General features: G+C 38.9%; 2 protein-coding genes across 7 annotated transcripts in view; both read left to right on the forward strand.

Moving 5' to 3' along the window:
* The window catches only part of LOC122076727 (peptidyl serine alpha-galactosyltransferase), a 16646-nt gene extending 14296 nt beyond the window's left edge, over window positions 1–2350 (forward strand). For all 5 annotated transcript variants that reach the window (XM_042642210.1, XM_042642211.1, XM_042642209.1 and 2 more), the window contains 3 exons: window positions 744–908; window positions 1072–1315; window positions 1433–2350. In XM_042642210.1, coding sequence (XP_042498144.1) covers window positions 744–908; window positions 1072–1315; window positions 1433–2029 — 1006 coding nt within the window. In that variant the 3' untranslated portion in view covers window positions 2030–2350. The remainder of the gene's footprint in view (window positions 1–743; window positions 909–1071; window positions 1316–1432) is intronic.
* Window positions 2351–3726: 1376 nt separating this feature from the next.
* On the forward strand, window positions 3727–8655 carry LOC122075124 (protein WVD2-like 7). Of its 2 annotated transcripts, none has more exons than XM_042640036.1 (9): window positions 3727–4029; window positions 4493–5176; window positions 5271–6182; window positions 6298–6356; window positions 6447–6521; window positions 6962–7064; window positions 7190–7252; window positions 7630–7740; window positions 8078–8655. In XM_042640036.1, the coding sequence occupies exons 2-9, from the start codon at window positions 4577–4579 to the stop codon at window positions 8192–8194; spliced, it is 2040 nt and encodes a 679-aa protein (XP_042495970.1). In that variant the 5' UTR covers window positions 3727–4029; window positions 4493–4576; the 3' UTR covers window positions 8195–8655. The 2 variants fall into 2 exon arrangements, with proteins under 2 accessions (XP_042495970.1, XP_042495969.1); XM_042640035.1 differs by having other exon boundaries at window positions 3728–4029; window positions 4592–5176.
* Window positions 8656–9154: the final 499 nt, after the last annotated feature.

Raw genomic sequence — 9154 nt, forward strand, 5'->3', positions numbered from 1 at the left:
GGGTTTAAATTCATCAGCCAACTCTAGTTTATTATGCTTTGTTGGTCTCTTGCTCTGTGGCAAATGTTACGCATCATGCAGTGTGCGATGACGTCATCCATATTTTAACTGTCCTTTTTTCTTTTTTCTTTTTCCACACCATCCCACAAAGGGCCAGAGGCAATATCTACTAATAAATTCTTCGGTTTTCGTTCTGATTGTGGGTATGGCTTCTCTGCATAAGGGAAGAAATCCAATCGCCTTCTACAGGGGGAGAAGAAAAGAATTCAGTTCATGGTTCATTACTTATAGCCTATGTTTCTCTTAAGTTAGATCACAGACAGTTTCAACAGTAATCTGTTTGTGTGAGTAAACAAACCAGACACGATTTAGATGCTGAATCCTGAAGAAGCATCCAGAACCTAATACATAAAAGTTAACCTAGATAGGTGTCTTTGTCTTTAAAGATAGTGAATTTTCTTTACCATACCCAAACTTATCAAGTGGATAAGTTTTTTTCATTTCCATTCCCTTGCTGATCTAGCTGTTCAGTGTGTTGATGCTTGCGACCATTTTGTCGACATCAATGGTACTATTTATCTGTAAGGTTTTAGATCCCTGAATTTTATTTATACAAACCCCCCCCCCCCAAAAAAAAAAAATCCCAAAAGAAAGAAGGGGAAAAGAAACTCCACATAATTGAATAAGAAACTTGTCGAGGAAAAATAGATAAATATAAACTAATTTTTTAGGTTCCTTATCAGGTACCCGGCAATTAACAAACCAGCAGCTGTCCTCCATTGGCTTAATCATGCAAAGATAGATGCAGAATTCATAGTCATTTTGGATGCAGACATGATAATGAGGGGGCCCATTACACCTTGGGAGTTTAAAGCTGCACTTGGCCGTCCAGTTTCAACCCCCTATGAGTAAGACAAAATAACAATAATTACTGTTGTTCTCTCTCTCTCTCTCATGCCTTGGTCCATATGCATATGGAGTATGTATTAGTTTCTCAAACTTCATGTGGGTGTGTGTGGTGCACATATATCATATCATTTTCTTACTCTCTTTTCTCTATTCATGCTATAGCTATCTCATTGGTTGTGACAATGAGCTTGCAAAGCTGCATACACGGAATCCCGATGCTTGTGACAAGGTTGGTGGCGTAATTATCATGCATATAGATGATTTGCGTAGGTTTGCTCTTCTGTGGCTACATAAGACTGAAGAGGTCCGTGCTGACAAAGCTCATTATGGGAAAAACATTACGGGGGATATTTATGAAGCTGGGTGGATTAGTGAGATGTATGGTTACTCCTTTGGTGCTGCTGAGGTATGTCTTTATGTGGCTGTTGCTACTTCTCTACCTTTTGCACAAAATCCACGTTGCCATATCCAGTTGTCTTTTTTATTCTTTAATAGTTCATCTTGGTGCTGATCTTGAATGCAGTTGAATCTGAGGCATCTCATAAGCAGTGAGATATTGATATATCCGGGGTATGTTCCTGAACGTGGGGTGAAGTATAGAGTCTTCCATTATGGATTGGAATTTAGTGTTGGTAACTGGAGCTTTGACAAGGCAAACTGGAGGAATGTTGATGTGGTCAACAAGTGCTGGGCTAAGTTCCCAGACCCACCTGATCCTGCGTTATTTGATTCAACAGATGAGAACATCTTACAACGGGACCTGTTAAGCATCGAATGTGCAAGGACACTGAATGAAGCTCTCCGTTTGCATCACCAAAGGAGGAATTGCTCCATTTCTACCACCAAAACCACCACAAAATTGGAGGCAACGAAGGAAACCATGTTGCCAAGGAAAGTTGGGATGTTAGTTGAAAGCTTGAATGAAATTGGAAGTTCAAGAGTGCCTTTGGATCCCAATGTGGTTGACCAGAACTTCAGTTCTTTTAGAATCTGGATGGTTGGTCTGTGGGCTTTCTCCATGTTGGTGTTCTTAGCAATCATATCTCTGGTTCTCTCAGGTAGAAGAGGGGAGGGAGCAAGGTATAAAGGTCACAGAAACAAGAGGATCATCTTATTCTAGATTCTTGGAAATGGGCCTGATAGGCACAATCTTCAATGCCAAATGGCTTCAAACCAATTCCAGAGGGGGTAAAGGGGAACAAATTCGATGTTCAGTTAATTGGTGGGATATTGATTCAGGAAGAGAAACTGCCCTTCCAGGAAAGAGAAGGAAAGGAAGCTCAAGAAGTCTTCTGATGGAACACATGGGATAGTGATTAGTGACTGGAGAACTCTTCCTGGTGATCTTGGATAATGTACTGACTCAAAATTCAATTTTCGTAATGTATAATGTTAATTTGAGGTTAAATGAAAGGTTAATTCAAAGTTAGTACATTTCTGATGGGCTTTCTGTATCTGTATGCTTTAGCTGAACACCAGTGTTGCATCATTTACTCTTGGTAAGATGCAATTTGATGGTATCTAATTGTACACACTTAAATTACACATTACACATTTGCATACTTTGGGTACTAGTGATAGTGGAGCATGAACAGCTGATGAACCTGACAGGACCTAAGGTGGTTAAGTTGGTGGCTGCCTCTTACATTGTGATTATGTATTCAAGCATTTTACTATGCTGATATTTTGAGGTAGAAGGTGAATAATGTACAAAATTAATATGTTACTCTTAATATCTATACCAATGATCATCATCTATGAGAAAAATATCATTAATAACTAATCAAACACATAGTTTGCACCAAGGATTTTAAACTTTGATTCAGGGGTCGAATTGGTCCCAGGTAATTCCAATCTGCATTGGCTTGGAATTGGTCCCAAAAACGTCACCATGGCTTGACAAGGTAAACTGGGTCGCTCGTTTTTTGTTGAAGAGTCGTTCAAAAAAGTGCAAAAAATTGGTTCCTGTATTCTCATCTTAATAAAATATAATGAAGTAGAGAGAGAGAGAGAGAGAGAGAGGACTGGCAGGCTCAGGTATTGTTAATAACGACCAGAAAATATCACAATCCCTCATTCTCTTGATATAAAAGATGTTGCAACCACTGGTTGCTAAATTTGTAACATCTCCTATCCTCTTTCATAGCCATTGTTTCTCCCTGTTCTAACAAGTAACAACCGTTTTGCCCATCATAATCAAGACTTGTGGGCAGTGACACCAACTATAATAAAGCTTCAACTGAAAACCCCCACCCCCAAATCTTATCCCCCAACCCCCAACACACACACACAAACGGTTAATGAAGCACCACAATAAAGAATGCTTTTGCATGTGAGAGAGAAAAATTGTTTCTGTTGGGAAGTAAAAGGTCAACAAGCAGGTTGCAGTAGCAAATACTAATAAAAGGAGGAGCCAGTAAGCAATTGTCTTAGTAATAACTCTAAATTATTTTATTTTTAAACAGTTTCTCTCTTTTTTAAAAACTTAGATCATAAATCTTCATTTAATCTTATTTCAAGCTTTTTAAAGACAAAAAAAATGAAGGAACCTTATAAAAAGCCATCTTGATCAGGGGAGATTTGTGGGTCTCTTAAAAATTCTAATTCAAATTCAAATTAATCAAAAATTATTATTAAAATCTGGTAAATCCTATGTTTCATAAAATATATAAGAGTACCATCTGCAACAAGCAAGCAAAATTTGAATTTCTTAAGACGACCCATGAAAGGAAATAGACGTTAAAGCTGTAAAGTTAAATTTCTTACAAGCAAACCACGGAAAAGGAAATAGACGTTAAAAGCCTGTAAAGTTTGAACACTTGGGACCTACACTACAGCGACTAGGAAAGATTTCCTTTTTCTGTACTTCTCAGTAATCTCTTTCTGCGCATAACAAGGATCGAAGTTTGGGATTCAAATTTCAAAGTAGAGAGTTCTTTGAGGTATTCGGTTTAAAGGAGAAGCAAGAAGAAGGGAAGGAAGGAAGGAAGGAAGGAAGGAATCAAGAATTCGACGAACGCTGTTAGCGTGAGGTTTATTTTCTCCCAACGCATGGGAGAATCTGCTTGTCTCATGCAAACCCTCTCTGAGTCTTCTGACACTTCCAATGAAACTAGCGAGGTAAGTGTCCAAGAATTCAAAATTTCTGTTACAAGAGAAGAAATTGTTTCCGTTTCAAGTTTCTTTATTGGGTTCCCATTAGTTGCCCAGACTGTTGGGGTTTTCATTTTGTTTCTTCTCATTAACGAATACCCAAACAAAAACATGAATTTGAAGGTTCAAGGCTTATCTCCTGAATATGATGCCCCGGAGATTAATTTCTATCCACTGCCTTCTGTGATGCATATTTCTGTGTCTCCTTTCGTTTTGTTTCAAATTTTGTTATCTTTAAGTAGTGGACATCAATTCAGCTTCTGATGGGTATGGTTGTTTTGCTTTTTTTAGTTTCTATAAACTATCCCAATACCTTTCAACAGAACTCTCGCTTTACATGCTTAGGGTTAGTAGTAGTTTGTTTTAAAGGGATTTTCATGCTACGGACGACTCTTATTTCTGTCCTCTTTTAATTTTTGTGCTTAAACAGTACGATCCCTGAGATTTTCCTCACTCCAATTGGGTTTCTGTTCTGTTCATATCAATTGATGTCTACGCTGTTGAGATCAGTGAAATGCTTGTGCTACAGGGGAAACACATGCGTGCACTTTCAGAATCAGTTTCTTTTGGAAGGTTCTTGTCGGAGTCCTTAGCTTGGGAGAAATGGTCATCATTTTCTCACAACCGCTATTTAGAAGACGTAGAGAAATACTCCAGGCCTGGTTCAGTCGCTCAGAAGAAAGCTTATTTTGAAGCCCATTACAAGAAAATTGCTGCTAAGAAGGCGGCAGCCTTGCTTGAGCAAGAAAAGGAATCTGCTTGTAATACTCTTCAACCAGAAACCCAAGATGAAGCCCACAAAAATGCTGCCCTGGTTTCACACTTGGCCGAATCTGATGGCCACGAGGCTGTTGATGAATCACGGCAAACCACAGTCCCTTCCATGGAGGAAGGTTTCATCACTGATGCAAGCAGATGTAATTCCAATGTTGAAATGGATCACATGGAAACCAATAAGGTGAAAGTAGCAGCTCCAGCAATAGAAAACCAGGTTCTTGAGAAAATTTCTCTTGTAGTTGAACCCTCTAACAAGCTTGCTGATGTTGGGAACCACGGCATTCTTACTGAGGTGGAACCTAGTGGAACCACCCATATGGATCAGACTCATACAGAGGTGAAGTTTTATATATTTACTTGATTTCGTTCTTCACTCTTCACCCTATGATCTCACTTTTATGTATTTTTCTCACTAGTTGGAATTGTTCCAGGAGAATGTTGCTGCCGTTCAGAAGAATTTGACTTCAGCGACCAAGGCAAAACCATTGATGTCTTACTCAAAACCATCAGCTTACAGTAGGGAGTCCAGGCTTTCACCTTCCCCTGCGAAATCAACAAGTATTCATTCCCGAAAGGAAAATATTGCCACTCCAAACAATAGGAAGTCTGCAAGAGATTCAGTCCAGAAGAAGTGTTCAACTCCTAAATCGCTCCATATATCGATTAATTTTTCTGCTAATCACGAGACTCTGGCGTCAGCTACCAAGACAAAACCAGCATTTTCTTCATCAAAGCCACCAGCTTACAGTAGACTATCAGGGCTTCAATCTCCCACTGCCAAATCCACAACCCCTGTCCATTCCAGAGAGGAAAATAATCCCACTCCAAACAGTAAAGAGTCTGCAAGAGATCCAGGGAATAAGAAGTATTCAATGCCAAAATCACTCCATATGTCAATTAATTTTGCTGCTAATCAGGAGACTTTGCCTTCAGCTACAAAGACAAAACCAGCAGTTTCATCCTCTAAGCCATCCCTTTATAGTAGAGCATCAAGGCTTCCATCTTCCCCCAGAAAATCCACTACTCCTCTTCATTCCAGAAAGGAAAACTGTGCCTCTCCAAACAATAAAAAGTCTGCATGTGACTTGGTGAATGAGAAGTGTTCAACTCCCAAATCACTTCATTTGTCGATTAATTTTACTCCATCTGGTGCTGGTGAACCTAAAAAAACATCTTCAGTACGGCAAAAGACTGTGGAGTCAAGAAGATCTGGAAGTTTGTCTACATCTGGTGCTGTTAAAACTAACAAAATATCAGTTCGGCAAAGGATTGCAGAGTCGAGAAGATCTGAAAGTTTGTCTACATCTAGACACTTTCCAATTCCTCTAAGAACTCCAACCATGGTGCTTAATTATCTCTCTTAATGTGCCACTCTACTACCCTATCTACTTTGATTGGTGTTCCTAGTAGGCAAGAGTAGCCATGCAGGTCTAAATTAGCTTAATTTGCATATTGCAGGAATCTATGAATGGTTTGCCAAAGAACCCTTCTGTCACTCCTCAGTCAGAAAAACGAAGGTACCTGCTTCGCTAAATTGAGAGATTTTGTAGATTGCTTCATAAAGATGCAGGATTTCTCATGTACTAGTTTGTCTTTGTTCATAACAGTACCAGGAAGGAGCTTGATCTCACAGCGTTTGGAAGCAGTAAAGAGCGCTCAAAATGGCAATCTTTGTCTATGGTGTAAGTTGTGCAACCTAATTATTTATATCACCAAAGGATACTCGCATTTGTCTATAACCAAAGAGGGGTGTGACTTTCCATGACCATCCACTTCGTGCAAAAAATGCCGAAGGTTAGGACCAACCCCAATCTGACCCTCCCTAAACTCTTCGAAGGTGAGACTTGCATGGTTGCACCAGGTTACTACTGGGTTATGACCCTTATATTATTCATTAAAAGAAAATCAGGTCAATTCTGCTACTTCGGACATCAAATGTATCCAGATACAGAATTGGATAATATCCACCTTCTTGATAGCCCCAACCGGGAGAAAGAAATTCCACTGGCCTATAGAACAGAGATTCATCTGATAATATTAGAAGAAATTCCACTGGCCTCCCTCTCTTAATGCACATTTCATTAAAAACAACTTACAATTTTTTGGCAATTTTGTCTGGCAGCCATTCAAAGTCTTTGAGTGCCTGTGGAGGCATAACGCGGTCCCCAACTCTATCTTCTCCTTTTAGCTTCAGAACCGATGAAAGAGCTGCGAAAAGAAAGGAGGCAAGGCCTTATCCAGATTCTTTTCACTTAATTTTTTACATTAAATGGGTTATATTTACACCAGATAACCCATGTTTTTACTAATCTGTTTTCTTACTTAATGGTCCTTTGCTTTCCACTTTCAGAAGTTGGAGAATAAATATAATGCAGAGGAGGCACAAAATGTGCAGCTTCAGATGAAATCCAAGGTTTTCAATTTCTACTTTCTTTCGAGCTCTATTTCAATCTTGCAATAATTGACTTTCGAATTGCGGTTACCTATATTTTTGTTACTGAAATGAATGGGACACCTTTTAATGGTCTAACTGGGAAAACCTGGCATGTTTTATGTGACTAAGCCAAGTTGAACCATTGTATATAGATTATCTTCTTTTTTCTAATTGCTTGATGACTTTAACCAGTTTACTCATCTTAAGATGATTATGCTTCAAAATTCACATGGGTGCTTTCTTCTTTGAACATAGAAACTTCAGAGTCTCAGACTGAGTTTCTTTATTCATCTGTACCTGCCCGGCTGCAATGCAATTTGGAACCTCACACCAATAGGTATTTCGATGTTATGCAGGAAAAGGCTGAAAGTGAGCTTAAGAAACTGCAACAAAGCCTTGGGTTCAAGGCAAAGCCAATGCCAGACTTTTATCGTGAAACAGAATCAGGAAAGAATCAGATTAAGAAGGTACCTATTTATAGTGAAACTCAATCTCCTCGTATTTAGAGTGCCACAACAAGAGTACAAGGTCAATTCATTGTGCTAAAATAATTCTCAGTTGTTTTCCCTTAGGATCAAGTTTCCTGTTTTGATCTCTTTGTACTAGTGTCTGTGTGTGAGCCTCAGGGATAAATGGGGAGTTTGTGCGCATAGAGTCTCCAGTTTCTCCACTTTCAAAGCTTTAATCACTATTATCTTCTTTAAAAGTTTATGTTTTTTTTCAGTGGAACTAGTATTAATGTGCTATTTATATCCCTATCCTCATTGTTCTTATTTCTGGTCCATATCAATCATGTTTTTACAGATTTCACTGACACATCTTCGACCACCCAAGCTTGGAAGGAAGCCCATTTCCAATGCAGTCCAAGATCAAAGCTCTCTACCTCCTCGGAGGCCTGCAGTCAAGAATGACAACACCTAGATTGTTAAATCCCTGCTCATTCTATAACAGCACCACCCAATAAGGGTACTCATGAGAATTCTTCCCCAGATATCCAGGATTGAGTAGCGTCGAGGGAGATTAATGGAAATACATATTATATTGGGAGAGAATAAGCATCATACAAGTGCACTTCTTAACACATTCAGGGCTTAAGAAGTGCACTTTCCAAAGATGAATCCCGTTAAACTGTCAGGGGAATGGAATTATCTGTCAGAGATATGCATTCTTTCCTCGATTTCTTTCTGCATCAAGTGAAATATTTTACCTGTTCTTCCTATTATCTGTTTCTTAATGGATGTATTGTATTTACGTATTTTAGAACAGATTCAAGAGAAGCCATGGTTTGGTTTTCTGAGAAAAATTACGAAGAGGGGGCTCAGAAATTATCGTTTATTTGGAGTGTTTACTATAAATAATCCTGATTTTCATTTTCTTGCTAATATTCCTCTGAGACTTGCACAGTTGAACCAGGTTACTACTGGGTTATGTGCATTTTTTTGTTCAAAAAAATATCAGGCCAAATGTGCTACTTTGGACATCAGTCAGAATCCAGACACAGAATCAGATAATTTCCATCTTGTTTACAGCCCCCACCCCAGGAGAAAGAAATTCCACTGGCCTTAAAAACAGAGATTCATCTAATGACATTAGAAGTTAAATGTTTGTACCAGTATTACTTCACATGGCACACAATACTTCACGGAAGCTATAAAATTTCAAACTCTCTCCATAATGGTCAACTTCACATGCTCTAAAAAAATCCCTCTGATGCAAGAAAGTTTGAACCCATGACCAAGCCTATATTAAAGCACAGGCAAAGGAGTGGGGACATCAAGCTTTATCGCTTGCAAATGTTTCTTAGTAGTTTATGTGTAGTCGACTTTGCAAGCCCTGAACTTGAGTTCAGATGCCAATACCTGCCTATCTGCCGGAAAGAGA

Source organism: Macadamia integrifolia, chromosome 4 (genome assembly GCF_013358625.1).
Source record: "Macadamia integrifolia cultivar HAES 741 chromosome 4, SCU_Mint_v3, whole genome shotgun sequence".
NCBI classification, from domain to species: domain Eukaryota; kingdom Viridiplantae; phylum Streptophyta; class Magnoliopsida; order Proteales; family Proteaceae; genus Macadamia; species Macadamia integrifolia.

Coding starts and splice junctions, on each gene's coding strand:
- LOC122075124 (XM_042640035.1), top strand. CDS start 3,961: ATGGGAGAATCTGCTTGTCTCATGCAAACCCTCTCTGAGTCTTCTGAC. Junction 4,030..4,591: donor CTTCCAATGAAACTAGCGAG/GTAAGTGTCCAA, acceptor CTTGTGCTACAG/GGGAAACACATGCGTGCACT. Junction 7,065..7,189: donor GAGCTGCGAAAAGAAAGGAG/GCAAGGCCTTAT, acceptor TTCCACTTTCAG/AAGTTGGAGAATAAATATAA.